The sequence below is a fragment of the Numenius arquata genome, chromosome 16, assembly GCF_964106895.1.
Source record: "Numenius arquata chromosome 16, bNumArq3.hap1.1, whole genome shotgun sequence".
In the NCBI taxonomy this organism is placed as follows: Eukaryota; Metazoa; Chordata; class Aves; order Charadriiformes; family Scolopacidae; genus Numenius; species Numenius arquata.
In genome coordinates, this window is record NC_133591.1 from 7,392,518 (window position 1) to 7,413,843 (window position 21,326).

The window sequence follows — 21,326 nt, forward strand, 5'->3', positions numbered from 1 at the left end:
TTGAAAGCTATGAATTAAGAAGGTAAAAGCTTTTAACTACTCTCTAGACATCTTTTTCATAAAACTGACTGTCAGTGGAAGTGTTAAGAAATACTCACTCATTAGATTTGAGTAGGGCAGCTGATTCTGGCTGATGTGATCCTGTACTTCTCAGCTACCAGGCAGAACCCAAACCAGCCACAGCCAAAAGCAGATCCTCTCTGTAATCAATTTTTTCATCTATATCATACACACAGAAGGAGATTCACATTTCAGCTCTCCCACAGAAAAGCATTAATTCCATCCAAAAGTATCCTAATCATCAGCTTAAGATGGTAGATAGTAGAGAGAAGGCTGTAACAGCCTGCAATATCCTATTCCAGTACCCAGCATGGACTCCTGAGCAGCTCCCAAAAGAGAACAGCAGCACTCTGCCAGCCTGAGGAGTGGCAAAGCACCAGAGCAGAATTGGGGGTCTAAGGAAGAGGCACGGACAGCCACGCCATCTTTACAGCTACACGTGGACCATGACTTCCAACAATGATGGCACTTGCACAACTAGGACTGTGCTTCAGGGAGCATGATCCACCCATCACAATTTCTGTAATGGGGAAGAAGAGCCAAGCTGAAACCTTGGGTCTAGGAGAAGGCAGTCTGGTTGACTTCAAGAGGAACTTCAGCGTGTTCCCCATCCCCATCCCTCTTCTGTAGGAAGGGACCAATTTTTCTTTATGTTTTTATCATTGTTCTTCTCTGTTTGGCTTCTGAGTTCTTCAGGGTGAGGCTATAATTAAACACATGTTTGTGCAGCTCTGAGCACTCTGGTAGCTCAGACTGAGCTGTGTATCCAGTCTCTAACAGAACATAAACAGCCCTAACTAAAAATTAAATGTTTCTGATACATATATTTATAAGGGCATTAATACCCTAAGCATTTTTAAATTCCAGCAGTGACTGGCACTGCCATGACAGCTGATTCCTGTAATTATTAGAAATAATTTTAATACAGAAAAGCTTCCTATATAATAGATAGCCTCTTTGCTGCAGCAATTTATTTTATTTATTTATTTGGTCTATTTACCCTGCTGATGGTATGTAGAACAGTTTATTTCCTGTCAACATTTTTCATTAAATTTTTATAAAGAACATCAGGAGCAAGTTGAAACAATAAATTATCTATAAGGTATAATGTTAAACTGGTGTTCAGGTTTGGATACAATTTATTTAATATGACTGCCATAAATATAACTTCTCACAAGCCAAAATGGTTTTAATGGGTCTGAGGACAAGAGCATGTTCATCTGCAGTGGGAGAATGGGTTTACAGTCAATGTTGCTTTGATAACTGGGCTAGGATGAACCAAAACAGATCTTTTAACAAAATATCACCTTAAATATGAAGTTTGTTACGTGCTGCGCATTATAAAATATTTTTGTTCAAGAAAGAAAGCAACATTTACTTTTCACAGTTTGTTTATTAACCTGACCTTGTAAAAAAAAAAAAAATTCCACTTGTGTTTCATACAATAGCAGCTGTGGTGACACAAACATTGCAAAAATGGTAGCACTGGTTTAAAAGGTTATTTTGCTCCAACACGACCAGTGACCCCTTCCTGGAGGTTACTAACCTCTTAAGTCACCTGAGATGAAGGATAATGTGATCTTTCTTCATAGAATCATAGAATCATTCAGGTTGGAAAAGACCCTTGGGATCATCGAGTCCAACCATCTTCCCTACTCTACAAAGTTTTTCCCTACACCAGATCCCCCAACACCACATCTAAAAAACTCTTAAACTCATCCAAGGATGGTGACTCAACCACCTCCCTGGGCAGCCTGTTCCAGTGTTCTTCCTAAAAGCTCATCTAAGTTTGTTTAAACCACTTTCATTTGCAGCTTAAAAATAGGTCAGTTTGACCTCCACCAAAGCAGCTTTCCTCGGCAAGAGCAGAGCTGAGGGCGTTTCTGAGGACAGGGACAGTTCGCCAAGTTGGGACTCCTCAGTAGGATCAGATGAGTAGGCATAATTCTTTGCTTTCACTACAACCTTTTTGTTGCAAAGCAATGAGCTGGACTTTGGTCACTGACTCTGTTTAAGCCTGTTATAAATCAGGAGTCTCTTCTCAGAGTTTCTTTCTACATTTGATTTAAATGCTTCTCTGCCTTACGTGTCACTTGACTGTCTTGGAGGCCGATGTTGCACTGCTTGAGGATAATAAATAATGGGCCAAAACCAGAGAGATAATGGAAGCTCAGTTGCTGATACAAGTCTGTAATTCACTGTTCACCATCCACCTTTGCCTGCTCAAATATGGCTCAGAGGGATGGAAGGTTGTTTTTGGAGTTCTTGCCTCTGTCAAGCAGACTGCAACCTCACCACTGTACCATTAATCAAGTTGCAAATCCTGTCTTTTCTTCCTGTCCATTTCAGTTCTCTAATAATAAGGTTACTTCTTAGGTTGATGCTGAGTAGATTATAGACATACCTAAGGGCTGTCCCAATGTATTCAGTAAGAAGGCAAGACAGGCACTCCACAGGCATACGGGCATAAAACTCACCAAGCCCCAGAGCGGAGCCGAGTTTAAGACTGAAGGGAGCCTGCCCTGCTGAGGAGCCTGCCCCCGGTAAGGCAAAACCTGCTAATTCAGCCCTAGTGCCAGGCCAGCTGTCCTGCCTGCCAGCAAGTTTGATTCTCTGGGCAGCAAGAAAGCCGAAATATCAACTTCCAAATATTAATATCATGATTGGTATGAGGCAATCCAGGGCTACTCAGCCACTGTTACCATGACTCTGCAGTATTCAAGGATTCTTGCTCCAGAAGGCAAAACTTTTCTGCTTTTTCCTAGTTGCACACATCATACAAGCAGCCCATTATAGCTGACATTAAGATCAGGTCACCTGTAAGGGCCTGGGGAGTCTCTCAAGAAAGCAAACCAGATTCACAGTTCTTCTATACCCAAGGGTGCTCATCATCTAACCACCTGGCTTCTTCGTCAGTTTCATGTCCTACCACCATCTGAAACATCTGGTCCACATTCATATCTTTAAAACTAATAATGCCTTGAATATCAGGGTAGCTACATTTGTGTGAGCCAGGCTGACTCTAATATTAACTTGCTGATTTAGAAATTTAAAACACGTATACGGAATAAGAATTTATCAAAAATTGAAAGTCAGGAACCTGCAACCTTTTGAAGAAATTTGTGAAGAGACACTGAGCGTCCTGCATATATTCTTTTTTTCTGCATGCTAGAAAAAAGTAAAGTTAACATAGTGCATTCTCTGGTGAAAGGACTACTCTAATAATGGATTTATCAACCCTGGGACCAACATCTCCCCCTGTGAGATTTATGAAATAGGTGTTTTGCCCTGATTCCTTATCAAATTATTAAATAAAGGGAGGGCACAGATAGAATAGGTTTAGGGCATATACACATGTAAGACAGGTGATTTACAGATTGAGACCTGGTTCAGTTAAGAAGCAGCCCAGGTATTTTATTATTTACCATTTTTATTATTTACAGAACAGATTTCAACTTATCCATTTACTAGCATGTCATATCTGCCCTCTGCCTTTCTCAGTGGGGATTATCTTGTATGTACACAGATGGCTACAGAGCTCATCTGTCTCTCATCCTCACCTAATCATTAAGGTTCAACAAAAGGTGAACAGCACAATTATGAAAGAGCTGACAGAATGTTTAAAAAGCAACAATAATCAATAGCAGCAAATGTACAATTTGAGTGATTAAACCTGTGCCATTCATCACCTAACAAAATGAGAGTGAAATAAAATAGGGAATAAACACCAGGAAGAAGTCAAAGAGGAATTGGAAGCCGATTCTTTAGGATGCCAACAAAAAATAATGTCGTATTCTGGAAGATTCAGGCATATTAGTCTCACTGGCTGTCACACTATGTTGCAGGTCCTCAACTTGAACCTCAGCAGTTTAGTATGTTCAAGACAGTTAATGAACAAATGGACCATATGCCTTTTAAATACCATATTTCAAAGGTCTTAAGAGGTGCTAGGGTTTCTGTCTCAAAGGATACTCTATTACAGGTGAATGTTAAGAAAATGATGTTTAAGGAGAATTAATATGTGTTAGCTGACAACAAAGAATAACATAGAAGGTGTTTGCCTCTTCACTATTTACTTGTGATTTTTTTTTTATTTTTTTTTTCTTCAAAGTACCAAGATTTCAATAATTGCCATGGAATAATCCTCTGACATTCCCTGTCCAGAATTCTCCACCCAGAATAAAGCACTCTTTGTTTCCATAATTCCATTAATTCAACATGTTCTTAAGACCCCTCCTCTCCAGTTCCCCAGCCACACACTACCTGGACACACAGACTTTGCAGTGGGAAACCTGTCAGGGAAATGGGGAGAGTTTTGAATAGTGCCCATGCAAGAAATTCACAAATTACAGTGGAAACCACGCTAGAAGTTTGAAGAGTGAAGAACATTATACCATACAAAAATCTGCTTGTCCCATAGGGTTTAGTGGATGTTTTAGTTTCTGTCAACAAGGCAAGACATTGCTATGTGGCAATGAGCCACTGCAAAACAATCATGGTAAAAGGTCAATAATTTTTTATAACCCTGGATAAACATCTTTGCCTGTATTTCATCAGGCTTAAGGGAAAGGATCATGCATTGCAAATATCCAAACAGGTGTTCACAGGTTCTTACAATGTTCTTAAATTAAATGTCTTCTCCCATGCCATTCCCATTCTGCTAACAAGAGACGACTGGGGTCCCACGCACAGCTTACCAAGACAGGTTCTGTTATACTTTAAAATTAGAAAAGGTGTTATTAAAGTGTCAGAAACATCAGCCTTTATGGTATCCACACATCCATAAAATACACCCTACAGCTTTCTCATCAATATCCTTGAGTGCTCTACGGTGACCTGCATTGCTGTTTCGTTATTGGTGTAGGGCCCTTCAGGGGTCTCAAAAGCTGGAATGCTAATACGCCATAGGAAAAAAAAAAATGCACTGGAGAAAGGTGAGTGCAGCAAATGTTCTAATAACTTCAGCAGAAACCAGGCATTTCCAGTGTGTCCTGACACTGATATATACATTTAAGTCTTTCCTTTGGAGCATTTTCTAACTCAAAAAAAGAAAACAGGAAGCTCTAAATTCGCCAAACTTCTGCTTTTCAATTTACAAATCCATAATAGCTAGCAGAAAAGACTACAGAAAACAAAGATGGTGCAGATGTGGTATGTGCTAGTCTATTAAAAAAACAAAGCTCTGCCTAATGTTAAAGCAGTAAAATTGTTCTTTTGAAAAATTAACCTGTAATTGAAATTGTAACAGCATTTCTGTTTGGTGCTTCTAAACGTGAAATTACATGTTCCTTTAAGAAGCCCAGCAAAACTAGCCCAAATTAACCCCAGTCTCCAGAAACAGAGAAATAATATAACACTTTGTTTTCATTATGGTTCTTCCTCAATGGAAGAGTAAAATTTTTTAATTTTTTTATTTTAAATGTGTAAATTACAAGCTGGCTTTGCTAAGAGCACAGGGAAATCTGAAGTACCTAACTAATCTAAGTTACACGCCTTGAAAAGTCTGCACTTCAATCATATTTCCTAAGCACAAAGTGAAGTATTACAAAGATTTGGAGATTTGTGATACTCCAGAGTTTCTTGCCTGACACTCCTGTCGATGCAAAGAAGGTTAAAACTATTCCCAGTCTGACAGTAATTAGGGGACCCCTGCCATTTATCTTTGCTTTCTCTCTCATCCATTATCCCAACACCTGTTGCCTTATAAATTGCCACCTACTGATAACTTTATAGACTTTATGTGACCTTTGAACATAGAATTTTGTGCTTCTGGAAAATGGGCCTTTTTTTCATCATTTAATGGAAATGAAGAGGGTGAGTTGATTTGTAGCAACTAGCAGGAGAATCTATCTCTGTTCTTATAAAATATTTTTTGCCATTGTATCACTTGATACTAAAGTGATCATGGGCACACATGAGAAGAACTAGTGTTTTCTGCAACCATTGGAACCATTAGGGAAGAAATCTGTTATCTTTCCATTAAGGGATGGAGTCAATAAACCCCCCCACATCTCAGATTATGTAAATCAGACCACCTTTACAGCCTTAACCCTCAACACTCCAGAACTTGTGTGACTGCATATCAGCGTCACATCTGCATACCTGAAAGCCTCTTCTCTTACCAACAAGCCAGTTGAGATCATCCACAGTTCAATAGCAGGAACTAGCTCATGAAAATTGCCATGCAAAACGAAAGGATTAGATATATAAGTCTGAGACATTAAGTGGCCACAATTCCAGATAGAGAGAGCTGTTTCAACTGTGATCTACACCATGGTAATGAAAGCATGAGCCATTACAGAAGAAAACAAATATTTTTTTGTGAAATAAAGAATCACAATATCTGAGTAGTTCTAAAGTTGGTAAATAACAATAATAGCTAGTATCAGTTCCGTGAGTCTGGAAGTACGGAGAACAACTTCAGCCTTCAATAATGGCATAATTAACTGGCTATCACTAGGAAAACAGACAGGTTACATTTTTTTAAATGCTCTGAGATTGATTTTTGTTTTTCACTCAGTGCTAAATAATAATGCGTCAATATTTTCTAATAGATTGTCTCGAATGAAAATGGGGCACAGCCAGACCATAGACAAGCATATGGTCAGCCCTAACGATGAAGAAATGTGAAGGGGAGAGAAGAGGAAATGCACACAATTTCTGTTTGCACTTGAAAGTTGGGTATCTAAGAGGTTTTTTAGGTAAGACCAAGACTAAAGGATCAGGTATTTTTCAGGCCCTATAGATTGCATTGTGACAGTGAGGCAACCCATTTGAATGTATTTATGTAGAAGAGACACTTGGCTGTGTACTGTATTTTGTGTTCTCCAGGTCACTAAAAATTACTCAGAAGTCATGCCATGACTTTTATTTCTCTTCTCACTCTCAAATTAATATGGAGTCAAAATTCAAAAACTGAAAAAATTGTGATTCAGGAATTGCTTAAACACTGGACCAAACGTAAGAGTACACCACATTGCACTGAGTGTCCAAGTATACCACTGCATGCAACAGCAAGAGTGAGTTCTGAATACTGGGAATGCCATGCACTCCGCTTCTGCCCCTAAGTGAGTGTATTGTCAAAGAGAGCATGACTGGGCCTTCCTGGGGACGCTACCGTTTCCCCTCAAGTGGTTTTACTGCTGAATGAAGCAAAATTCAGGAGCTAGTATCTATTTCTCAAGGTGCTGAAACTTTCTGTCTCCCCACCCCTTTCAGCAGATTATTTGCACCTGTCAGACACTGGAGCTGTAAAACAATATTAAAAACTTGCAGAATGCCAGACAATTTCTTACCATAGCCAAGGGAAGAACTCCTACCAGGTCCTTCTGGCTTACATAGATCTTGGAGATTCCTAGATCAGACGTTGTATCTCCAGGATATTCTACCTGCCATGTGATGAGCTGGGTCCCAGGTAGGTCAGTTAGGTCTTCAATTTCAAAATCAATCTGCATTATTTCAGAGGAAGGACCGTCCGCACTGCAAGAAAGAAAGAAAAAGAAAGGTTCCATTCACATGACTGATAAACCAGCAATATAATTGCTTTTATATTAATAAAACATTGGATTAAGGCTCTTCCAAAGTGAGGATTTGTTGGGATGATGGATATAATAATGAATTAATCATTTGCACTTGTCCTAACATTTCAGCGTATTTCCCATACATTCAAGTGGCTTAGTAACACGAATCACTAAGCACCAATCCATTGTACAGGTGGAGAAACAAAAACAAATCAAGGCAAAGCTAAAGCTACAGCCAAAAAATCCTAACTACGAGGCTCACCCTTTAACAAGCACATTGTACGTCCTCCCTGTTAAAGCAACACATGAGCAAATCTAAAAGGAATCACTCCCTGAAATGGAAACCCACTGCATTAGAAGTATTTTCTGCTTTTTAAAAAAGGGGGGCATGGAAGAAAGGTCAAAGTTCATGAACCAGGGCAGCAGGGAGTAGAGGATTGGGAAACTTGAAATTAATTTTTGGCTATACTGCTACCTTACTGTGAATGTCTGCCTGAAAGCTCTTTTTGTCCTTTGCTAAACTAGGACGTATAGCTAATTTAGCTTGTTGCAGGAGAAGAGAGTTACAAAACTGCATTATTTAATATTGGCCAATCCTGCCAGGATCCTTGATCCTTAAAGAGTACTAGAAAAGAGCAAAGAGTTACTAGATGTGATTCTTCAGGATAGTATGGCAACATTGGGGTTACTAATACCTTATCAATTCTACTTTGTCTTTACATGCTGTCCTTCTTAAATTTACGTGGTTCATTTAAGTGAATACCTTAAAATAGAAATGTAAAGAGGGAAAATTGGAAAGCGGTTCATTGTTGCAATTCCTGCAAAGCTCGTTATAAAATCAGCTACTGTATAGAAAGCAATACAGTAAAGTTTCCATTGTGTATCTTGGCAAGGTGAGCTCCATAATCCAGTGGCATTTATGGAGACAAGAAAATAGTTGATTTACTGTAAAGTTGTTGAGGAACACAGAATTTCTTAGCAGTGCAGAAATCCAGGGGACATTGAGAATGACAGTGCTTTTACTTCTGAAGCACTGAAGGCCAAACAGATCTTCAGTATTTGCGTGGAGGGGAAAGAGCAGAATTTCTTTCAGTGGGATAATACTCAAGGGGAGAAAGAATGGCACAACACTGAAGTGTCACAAGCCACTTATGTTGGAGAGTGCAGCTGGAAGAAAGAGGAAACATTTCAGCAACTGATTAGAGAACCCCAGAACATGCCTAAAACACAGCAGGTTTTCCCAGCTGATATGGAAAAAGAGCTAACTCTAGGCATATTTTTTTTAATGAAGAACACTTATGACAACAGCTCCAGTTTAGGATTCCTCCCAAAATACTCAGATATTTTTATCATGCTGGCTAAATCCAATGCTTTATCCAAAGTTACTGCTTGAAGAGTTTAATCTGATCATCTTTAAGGTTTGGATTTTAATGGATGTATTGAGTCCTTGCTATACCGGATGGAATTTAAAAGGAGCCTCTGTGTTTCCAAAATGGAACGCATTGTGTTCAATTTCTCATTTCTTCATGTCAGGAAAAAAAAAAAGAAGGAGCACGATTTCTAAACTAGGACTGAATACAGTCTTATTTCATGCCAACCTAGGCAGGATCAGAAAGCTGCTTTATGCAGCTCTGACTATTGAAACTCAGTTACCTTAATTGTATGAACAGGAATGGGCAATGCATTGCCTATAAATACTTGGCAGTGATCCTGTTTTGTACGGTATGTTCTATCACAGTTTCTGTGTTTAAAGAACTAATTCAATCTTCATATAATGAACCTTGGCTTTGTGATTCTGTTCAGGGTGTCTGTCTTTGTTATTGCATTGGTGTCTGCTACTACCAGTCACTGGCTTTGCAGAATTGGTGCTGTCACCAGAAATGTGTCCTGTAACAGGAGAGAGGGACTGCTGCACAGGAGGGGACTGCAGGGCAGAATACCACAGAAAAACCTAGCGATTGTCAAAAAAGGCAATCAGCCTGATCTTTTCCAGGTATGTTGGGGATTAGGAGAAAAGGAGCAAAGTGATCATGACACAGGAAAACAAAGGAGGGAGTGAAAGGAGGGAGTGGAAAAGATGGGGAGCAAGAAGTGGATTGTGGTCCTTATATTCTTGAACTACAGCCCCTATATGGCATGAGTAATCCCAAAAGAATGAAAATATTTCTTTTCATTTCTCCTTCAAAGCAGGTATTGTAATGAAGCTTTTCTTGTAGCAAAAATACTCCCCACTTCACTACCAAATGTGATTTTGATAGAAATTATTTGAACTAGTTCCTCTTAGAAATACTAAACACCTCCAAATGACAAGATTACAAAGCATCTCAATAATCAATAAGAATGTCATTACTGATGCTAAAGTTGTATAAAAAAACCCTGAAAGTATTGCATGACCTACGATCAGACCCAGGCTGTCTGCACCAGATGAGGAACTTTTGTTTAATTACTTTATTCATCACTTACTATGATGATCCTTCCATGTGCAAGTGGGGACTTGCACAGGGATCTGTGTCCACAATTTACAGCCTCCCCAAGCAGTATTTAGCAACTGAAATCTTTCAACAGAGAAGTCAAAAAGTTACCCTTCAGAAAATTCAGTTTAAAAATGTAAAGGGAGAAATTTGGACAAGTAGTATTCATCACCAGAGTTCAGTCACACAAAATTGTGTGGCTTTTCTTTTAAAATCAAGGCTGCTTGGTACAACAGGAATGTTTCCATAGGGTAGTCAGCCACAGCTACTTGAAATGATGCACTGCCTAATCCTCCTCAAGGTAGGCATACACTTTATGGTCACTGTAATGCAATAGCATGTTGGCAGCTTGTCTTTGCTAACGCTAAAACCATTATTGCTATCAAGAGTACAGCAACAATGTGGGAGGCTACACGATTAGAAAGTTTAGAACAGACAAACCCAAAGGTTCACAACAGCAATCCAAGCTGAGTTGAAGAGTGGTCAAAGCAAAACAGTTCTTGGTGCTAATTTAGATTCAAATCCTTCTCATGGGGTTTTGCTGTTTATAGTTGAGAGTTAAACTGTAATGGAGTTCACTGTGGTGCCAATAAACTCCCCTGGTGAACAGAGCCCTGCTGAGCTGTGTGCCGTGTACACACATTTTTAAAGGATCTCAGCCCAATCTGAAGACAAGGAAGACACAAAAAAAAAGAAAACTTCATTGGAATGGAGCAGTCTGGTCTTTCCTCCTGTCAGTCAGGACAACACAGGCACATTTGTACTGTATTTCTTAATCTGCCGCTTATTTCCTGTCTAACAAAAGATCAAACAGCTCTGACAAATTAAGAACAATGAGAAACTCTGTCCTGTCTCCAGGGGAGTAATTCCTACCTCCACAGAGCCATTATGCACGTACTGCTTCTGACACATTCCTCACATCCCTGACCGAGGCAATTTTTTTAAAAAATATATCTCTTCTGCCCTTTTGGCCTCGGAGTCCATTTAAACTCGAGAGGCTTGTGTCAAGGCCCTTGGCCAGTTGCAAACACCTGTACCATTGGGTCAAGTTTCTTTAGAGAAAGAACCAGCCACTCCTCTGGGTCTCTAGGGATGATATGCCCCACAAGACACAATTTTCAAGAGGAGACTGTAAATATAAGAATAGCTACTGGATGTTGGCAATGTTAGTCAATTCAAGTATCCCATTCCTGATTTCACTACCTGTGGTATCGGCTTTGATCTTTATATAATGCTCACAAAACAAGATTCGTTCTGAACCTACTAAAACGGGCATGTAACTTTTCTCATAATACAACATATAAAGTTTTATCACTGTCTTTAGAAGGCTATAACGGACACAAGAAGCCTAAAGCCATGAATATGCTAAATAAGATGTATCATAGGAATGTTAATGAAAGAGCCTTGGGGAGAAGAGAGAAAGAAGATAATCTTTATTCTATTCTACCTCCATACATGTACCCAGGTCTCCAGCACATCTCTTGCAGAGAGTCTGTGTCCTGAAAAGCTGCACAGGCCAGGCTGAGAGGTGGAACAGCTGTGCTCAGAAAACGAAAAAAATGTTTCCAGGGATAACTGGAAAACTTTCTATCATGAGAGAGGAGAAACAACAGCACGGCTGACCCCATGAGACCTGAGGGAGTTTTTGAAAACCGTTATTATCCTCATTTTACAGGAGAGAAAATTAAATTGAAAATTACTTTCCCATAAAAACAGGGATAAGATGATTTATACACCACAAAGTGTATAAGATGATTTATACACAGAAAGTGGTGTATAACCACTATTGCAGAAATAAAGTGATTTTATAATAAGTAAAAATCTTTGGGTAAAAGTAAGATAACATATTATGTTGTCATACCAGATAAAAACACCGTGCTAGCTATTTCTAGCTCTATCAGTTGGGTTGCAAAAAAGCTTGCTGTCATCTGTCCTGCCACCACACAGAGCAATATGTGTTAAATATAACTGCTTCTTTGTGTGGTAGGAAATAATATAAAACAATATGAGATGTAGAATAAAGGCATAACAAAGAGCAGTGAAAACAAAACATTGCCATGTAGTAATAGAACTCTATAGTTTTCTGAAACAATTCACTTTTGATATAGTTTTTTTTGAAAAGCTTTTTCTATGGTATTTTCTTCAGAATTTAAACAATTTCACTAAGAACAGTTTTACAAACCTTTTGTGTCCATCCCTTTTGGAATTGCAAGCCATTACTCCTAGTATTATCACTAAAGGGTACTTGTTTCCTAACCAAACATGAGGAGGTCAAAGGGACTTCAAAGGACCAATAGAGAATCAGTCTTTCCTTCGTTATATTTGCTTTTTTGTACCTCCTTCCCTTCCACGTGAGAATCTCTCTCCAACCCGAGAGCTCCCCTATAGCACACAAGCATTACACTTATGCTCCTCTATAGAGGCATATCCCAGCAGTGCCAGAAGTCTGTGGACTTTATCCGTTTTGCAATGCTACTGGGAGCATGCAACTGAGTAACACAGTGTCTTCCTACCTGAATAGATTTTGGGTGGGAAAAAAAGGAAAAGGAAATTAGAAGAAATTAAGAAAAAAAAAAATCACAGAGAGAAAAAGAAAAATGACCATCCTTCTGTTACAGAAGGATGTGAGAGAAAGAAAAGTAGAAAATTAACTTCTGTGAAATGTAGATAAGAGGAGAATAATAGAAACAAAAAAAAAGAATGAGGCTTGGAGTACCTGGGTGCTTTGTGAGAAACCCCTAAAAAATCCAGATGAATGAGAAACAAAGACATAGACAATAGCCAAAAAAAACCCCAACCCAGTTTCAAACTTCCTTCTCAGTTGAGTCAGTCTTTCCACCTATATTTAAAGTAGTCAGGAAAGTATCCTGATAATCTTTTAGTGTATCTTCACCAAGCAAAGATTGCCTGTCTAGTCTTTGCTGAATTCTCAACAAATAGTCGCAACTATGGTTTCAGGAAAAAGAATAATTATATTTGTGGGGGTTTTTTGTTTGTTTTAGGAAGCCTTTACATGGGAGTCAAACTGTTGTGGCAAGGGGACACATTTGCATTCCTCTCCATATTTGCCAGAGAGATAGAGATCACATCTCTTCTGCATAAACAGGTACTTGCAATGCAATAAACTACTTGTGCTTGGCATGTTTGATAGCATCCTGGATATTACGTGTATTGGATGTGTAAGCAAAACGTGGGATCACTGACAAGGAGACCATAATACTGACATCTGAGGAATAAAAAGCAGAGAATGAGAAAGAAACACTGTGAGTTATGGTAGGCTAATTTACTTGGGCTTTTCTTTGGTGCTCATCGCTGCACAACAAGCCATTGCTTTGGAAATACCCATAACTTCTTCCAGTTCAGCCAGGGATGATTTAAAAATCCCTCTGCAAGAGGTGATGGTGGATGTAAACTTCACATCCACATTTAATCACTTTTTAATATGTTTTTTTGTGTATTTTATTTTTACCTTGAGCAATCAAAACATGCTACCTTTAGGTTTCCTGTGCAGGTCTACCCTAAAACAATGCACACACACCTGTCTGCTTCAGGCAGGGTTTGAACTTTTCAATACAATATGGGAAGACAAAGCTGAGAAAAACGTTCCACTGCTCACGTGCAGTCTTTGGAAGCTCTGTGTCTCTGGGTTGGGGTTCTTTTGTGAGTCTCACACGTACAAAAAACACAAGCTAAAAGCCCTCAAAATAACCTTACAAGCAAAGAGACATTCTTTATTTTAATGAATCTTTCTGGTTTCTGAGCTAGAGTGCAATCAATTAATATTTTCCAGCTTTTTTGGAAAAGCTTTTATGCAGAATAAAAACTGCAGAATTTCAGTGAACTATTTTATTCCTACAACTAGGATTTAAGGTAAAAATCAAATATTGCAAGACTTGACATTAAACATATCAAGTTAACAGCATGATATTGCCTTTCTCCAGCTGAGGAGCTGGCTCGGCTCCAGAATGTGTGCTGAACGTATCCAATGCTTGATCTCCCAAATCCAGTTCGTAGGTATGAATCTAGCCAGCAAGACTAGCAGGATTTCCACCTCTCCTTTGCAGTTGAAAATAAAATGCCTGACTTCACCCCAAAAGTTAGAATTTTATTAAAACAAAACCAAACAATATGGAGCAATAATACCTGCACCATATGTTGCTAGCAAACTAGTATATACATACTCAGCACATCAGTCCCTGCTCCTAGTCTAAGAAATAACAAAAAGGAGAAGGAAAGTGAGGCATGTGGCTTCAGGCTCTGACCTTCCCAAGGTCAGAGAGGGTATTCTAAAAAACACAGTATCTGCAGAATCTAGCCTACTACATTACTGCAAAGATCGTTATTCACCATTGATATATCAAGATAAAGTGATACATACAGCACTACATTAAAATTTAATTTTATTCATTGTCATCTTACTATTAAAAATTCATCGATGGGTAGGCTGAAAAGTCATTTTTCTTCAGGAATCAGTGTATGAAGTGAACCAACTAGCAAGAAAAATCACAAAAAAATGAGTCTGCTAATCATGTAATAAAGTTATTTAAAAAAATTGATCCATCTCTCTAGAGCATGACATCAGCAGTGCTGGTCGAGAAATATTTGCTGAATTATTTATTTTACTTTTTTTTTGCTATTTTCAAATAAATTATTCACTATACAATTTTCCAGCTGTTGATAGCACTTTTCCCAAATAACTCAAACCATTCAAAAGTGGGTAATAATTATTAAGCCTTTTAATATAATACAAATTTAAAACATAATTTCCCACCAAGCCAGCATTTCAGTTCGGAACCATCATTCTGAGCATCTCTCAACATAGTAAATCCAGTGATCATTTACCACATTATGCTAAGGGAATGGTAAATCAACACTGACTTTATGACATCCAGTCTAATAATCATTCAATAAATTATTCAACACAGTAGTCAGTAAACATCAAGTACTTTTGAAGCAGCCCAATCATGAGGCAACAGCAGAAAAACCGAAGTTACTATGCAGGTGGGTTTGAATTGCAGGGCTAAGAAAACAGTTTTACTGACAGTACCAAGTCTAATAAAATGCTGCAAATAACATTGTCAATCTGGGTTTCTCTACCTGCTGTTTTTTATTGTCCTCAGCATAAAAATAACAATAAATATAACATAACTCACATCTAAGTGTGATAAAACTGCAAAGGAGAAAACCAGATATATAGCAGCAAATGATAGTTATTAATTGGTAAAGTTTCTATAAGATTAATCTAAGGCTCAGACCACCCTCTGTGAGACAACTGCAGAAAGTGATGATTGTTGTCTTAACCGACGAGCCAAAAAATAGAAGAAAGACAACATAGTAGTTATTTTACAGGTAGGAAAACCAAGTATAAAGACCTCAATTAAATAATACTTCAGTACACATGGAAGTGACGTGTTGAATACATACCCTTGGTTTGCCCAGGATTGGCAGCACTATAGGAATTTGACTCTTACATCATGACCTCCAGACCTAAACCTTTAGATCAATACCAGTCTTGAGTGTTCCTAAAAAAGTCTTAGATATTTCATTCACATTACAATTTCTCAGACTGTTAACACTGTCACTATCACTTCACTATCACTGTCTCCTGAAAATGAAAGAAATCTTTTACTAAGTGGGAGGAGTCGCACAAACATAACACCGATCAGCAGGGAACAAGACCCAGTATTTTCATACTAAAAATTTACAGGGCCAGTGCTGCAAATATTTGCTATCGAGTAATCCCAGTATACTAAATCATGAGATCAAGCACTGTGCTCTGTACACTACCCTGCAGCAAAACTCATTCCTCATCTTACAAATATTTATCCACCTAAAAACCTTTATATACATGAACAGCAAATTTATATTTGGGCAAAAATATATATCGGATTAGACTTTCTGAATTCAGGTTAAGCCTTTTTTAGTAATTATTTCTCTCTGAAAAGCAACCATACAGATGAAGTTATCTGCATATGCGCTGTACAAAAAAGCTTCCCTTGAGTTCAAGAATTTTGTTTAACAAAGGCAATAGGGCTTTGTTTCCATGATGACCACACACAAGCCCAAGAAAAGTCCCTGGCTCCCATAGACGTATGTGTCCACACAGGAGGCACTTGCTGGGTCTGAGACTTAACTCAATACTCTGCTGTCAAACTAGCCCAATTACAGTTAGGCAAAATTGAATTGAACAAAGAGATAATCCAGCTACTGACTCTGGTCTTGTGAGAACCACTCCTCTGCAAAAGGGAATTTGCAGAATATGTATAAACAGCCTTAATACCATCTTCTACAGAGTGCCTATCACAGGCCCTACAACAATATTTTCCAGGAAGTGATCATAGTCCTGGGTAGAAGCAATCAAAGGGACTGTGAGGGGCTGAAGAGTTAAAATCTTCCTCCCCTAACTCCACCTGTTATTTCCTTTCATGACTGCATGCTCTTGCCCATCTTCTGAAATACACACCTAATAAATCTCTTACATAAGCTTACCATGGCTGTAGTAATGTAATACATTTAAAAGGTTCAAGCAAGGAATCACCAGATTGAAAACATTGAGAAACTGGTCTAAAAGGTACTTCTAGAGTGAATCTCCCTGAGAAGTGATACTTTATCAGGCTAAGTTACTATTTTTGGATTCACATCAAAGATACAGCATTTTGCTGCTTTATGATCCATGCTTCAGACATCAGCTGCTCTCCTTGATACCCGTCTTGGTCATTTAACTTTGGAATGCAACATGATTTTGAAATCATCTTCTCTACCAACTTTCCTTAAATTTAATTGTAGTCTTAAATCCAGAGTGGAAGATCCAGTATCTTAGCAGGTAGCTCCATTCATGTCTCCAAGATGAGATCTATAACATACCTTTTTTATGCCTTGCTTATTAGTGTTCACACTGGTTCAAAAAACACAATTATATATAAAAGCAGCATTACATTTCACAAGACTCAAGGCCTCAATATATTTCAAAATTAGTGGCCTCTTTGGAGAGATCTGCCAAGGCATATTCAATATTTGAGATTACTGTCCTCAACTATAGGAACTTCCTCTGCCGTGAACTATTCAGCAACTATTTCTGCTGAACTCGTACATCTTGCAAAAGTGCAAAGTTCTTTTCAACTAAAAAAGAAATGTTTTCTTTACCCAAATGTTCAGTATCTGCCAAGTCTAGAATTAAAATGAAATTCTTTCCAGCTTCCTTAATATTAAAATAAAATAAGCTTCCAGAATCTCTTTTCTTTCTTATTTTTAAGCAATAAGAAGAGAGAATATACACATTGCTTTTCTCCCCCCTCCCACCAGCTGAAATGCACTTTTAAAGCACAGAATTATAGAGTAATCTTGGTTGGAAGGGACCTCTGAAAGCCATCTGGTCTAACGCCTTTCTCAAAGCAGGGCCAATTTCAGCATTGGATTAAGTTTGAACGGTTTAAATTTTCTCACATGGTTTTCCAAAGAGGCATATTATTTAGAGTCTTTTTTGTGATCTTATGGAAATGCTGGGGTAGCCTGAGCACTTCGACTTGCACTTCATAGACTAACACCCACATATAAGGAACTCACTCAGGCATAAGAACTGAGTCTTCTCTTCCATCAGGTCTTAAAGATTTGAAACTTGGCCATGACCAAGTTACTAGAATTCATCTTGATGTCTGCTAGGCTTCTGTTCTTTTCCACAAGTGATTTTACAGACTATTCTGTCCAAGTTTAATTGAAAGACAGTGTTAATGTGCAATGATAAGAAAGCTTCTTTCACAAATAAATTCTTATGGTGAAAATAATGGACCTGGATGTGTCCTAAGAAAGGTGAGATCAAGAGGCTACATTTACTAAAACCAGAAAATTAAACACCATGCTCTTCCAGGCTATTTCCAAGACTGTCTGACCGACAGCAGAACAGTATCTGAACACCAGAACGAAATGGAAAACTGCCACTTCTGCTTTTCATCCATTCACCTTCACAATCCATTTGCTACCTGCACAGCACTTGTGAGCTTCAGCACAACAAGCTGCTTAATGTGCAGCATCTATTTCATCAATGTCCTTTGTACCTGCTGTACTATAAGGGGAAACAAGACCCTCATGAAAAAAACCATACAATACAGGAAAGGGCCTAAAGATCTGATTGATAATATAAATATTAAAAGTTTAGTAAAATATGTAACTGTTTGGGGAATTATATGGACATGCATAAAGCCATGTTGTTCCCTACCAATTTTTATCAATTGAAGATGACTGTGTGTATGCAAATACTGACCTTCGTTTCATATATTATACATGTTAGAGTTGACAGTATGGAACAGGTATCTCTGGAAAATCACTGCAGTATGTACATTTGTTTTGCTTTATCAACACATTTCAACCTTGACGTGGTAGGCTAAGGGGTACACTCATTAAATCACTTTGGCTGTAATGATAAAGGTACAGTATCCCTTCCCTGCTCCAGCCCTGGTACAGTTTCAGTATTTGAGCAGATGTTTCCCCTCTGTACACCTTGGGATAATCTGATGGCCATGATGAAATCATACAGACAGGATGATGATACAGGTCTGCAGTTGAGTCTTAGGCCCTGTCAAATCAAATCATAGTTTTTGATGTACTTGTGACATTAAAAATTGTGTGAGTTCAAAAGCTCACAGAACTCATGTTCCCATTAACGTGAACTGTTCCATTAAGTCAAGCAGTGTCATAATTTTGGGTCTCATTGCATCCCGTGTTGACACACTTGACTTTTCACCACTCAGAGCCTGAGGCTGAGGTGCACCTGAGCTCAGAAGGATTGGTGAGATATAAGGGGACACGTATATCCGGGCAGTCCTTGGATACTCTCTGAGGAATTACAATGAAAAAAATAGTAAGGGCACGTTATGACTCTGACTACTATGCTGCCTAGAATTCTACAACAGAAGGTGTACCGAGAGCAGAAAACTAACCCCAGGATAGATAACAGCTACAACTTGCACTGATATATGCATGTGAGTACACTCAGTCACCATCCTTTGATGAGGTCTACCTTTTCTATCTGGCCATCAGCAATTGCTTATCAAGCAATCCTAATCTTATTTATGCAAATGGTCCAGGGACTGCTAAAGCAAACACAAAGACCAGCTGTCCATATGAAAGCTATGAACATTCATTCTAGATGAAAAAATTTCAGCACAGGAAGGAAGACAGAGCTGCATTTATGTGCTGGTCTGGACAGGACCTTGGTCTGTATGGAAAGTCACCTGCTATTGCTACCATCACATCATATAATCTCTTCATAAACTTATCAAGCTCCATTTTAAAAGCACTTAGGGATTTTAAATCCCTTTTTCCCTGAAAGGCTCTTCCAAACCTGATTATTCTAATGGTTAAAGCAGTCAGAGGAGCCACCCTGGCTGGAACTAAAGACTTCTATGTGCCGTTGCTCAGAGAAAACAGACCATAGCATACTCCAGACATTGAAATGGACAGTACGGCCAAATGCAGCTCCACTTCCTACAACAAGCGCTCATAGAAAAACATTAAATAACTCTGCAGACCTTCTGGAAACACGTAATGGCTGATAATAGCTCCCTCATTCAAAATTATTCCTTTCACGTTTCTCTGTCCTCAAATCACCTCCAGCCAAACAACTCCTTCCCTACCCCAATATAGCTGTAAACAAAAGAATTACATTTCTACAGATGAACTTAAGAGGACTTTAAATATTCATTGACCTAAGTAGGCAGGCTGAGAAATGGTAGGTTCTCACTACCTTATCTCAATACATTGTGTCAGAATGCAACTACAGCTGTTTGCCATCTCCAAAAGTAAAGTACCCTTTCAGTAAAAATGATAATATGGTCAAACTAATAACTGGAAAACTGAAGGAGAGAGAAAAACAGACGTAGCATGAATTAGGGAAATGCTTCATGAAATACTCAGGAAACATGCTGGTGTGAACAAGAAATATCACCTAAAGAGAGTGAGGATTTCATGCCATCAGCTTATGTGATGGACATATCACATCACATAAGCTTCCTTACTATGTGGCAATCTTCCATCAAATGCAATTTGGGCTTTAAAGCCACTTTATTGACATGCTTGAAGATACTAATCTGGGATCTTAAAAGAAAATTCTGTGGGAAAGAACCACCAGTTCTGGGGGCTGGGTAGCAGTACAAATTGCGTTGCTTCTACCTATAAGAATCACAGGACCATACTTAGAAGTCTTTATAACTGACTGTTGAAAGCTGTACATCTAGCTTTTCCAAAAGACATATTGATTTTATTGAACTGAAGGTAAGGTAAGAAAGACCCTAATTATTGTAATTATGAATTCAGTAATGCTAGTAATCATTAATAGTTTCAACAGGTTCATAAATCATTCACATAACGGGGGAAAAGCAGTAAGTGAAGATCAATTTCTGCTCGGAGGCACTGCAAAATTTGCCACCCTTATAGAAATTTCTGAATCAGATTTCCCTTCATGAATAGCAGAGCTTCACAAGAAGATGACAGTGAGATCAGAAGTGAAAAAGTCGTGTATCAAAACACAAGTAGGATCTCATTTCATGGCAGACACCTAAATAATAGATTGCTTGAATTATTGACTCTTCTTTCTTTTATACTCTTACTGCTATTGCACTACAGTTTCAAAGTACAGTTTTGAGTCTTTAACGTCTTAATTGAATGTAAACTCTCTTTCTTTGCAAGGCTCACATGAAGCCATTGCAAATACACACACTACTCTTCTTTCACTGCAACGGAAAATCCTCAAGGGTGTATTAACTGAAACACACAATCACCAAGAAATATAGACTTAAAATATCTCCTCCAAGCAAGCAAGATGGAAAATTCAGATAGACCACATACTTCAAACCTCATAACTAGCAGGATTCTTGGAATATGTGTGGCAAAATCCAACAGACGGCTGTTATGACTAATAAAAGCAACTAAATGACATGAAGAATTAAAACATAGCACTGCCAAAATTATCACTACAGTCTATGAATATAAGTGCCTTTTTAGGCATGGTTTTCCTTTTGCTTTATTCAAGCCACTTGACTTTAGTTATGCTTTCATTGCACAGCAGGATAAGGTACAAATAATCGCCACAAGATTGAAGGAAATGGGCAAGTTTTTCTAAAAACAGTAAAAGAAATAATCTGCCAGATTTTCAGAGGGCCTGAATGTGCAATACTTGAAGTAACATCAAGAAGAGCAGAAGGTAGGTTGGTGATTTTCTAAAAAAATCACTAGGTGAGGTTTAAAAGGCAGAAGAAACAGAAAGTGCTAACTTTCCAATATA

General features: G+C 38.4%; 1 protein-coding gene across 1 annotated transcript in view; it reads right to left on the reverse strand.

The window, feature by feature from the left end:
• The window catches only part of TMEM132D (transmembrane protein 132D), a 262,644-nt gene that overhangs the window by 88,600 nt on the left and 152,718 nt on the right, over positions 1-21,326 (reverse strand). Inside the window, exon 4 of the mRNA XM_074159444.1 lies at positions 7,356-7,539. Within this exon, the coding sequence (XP_074015545.1) occupies positions 7,356-7,539 (184 nt within the window). The remainder of the gene's footprint in view (positions 1-7,355; positions 7,540-21,326) is intronic.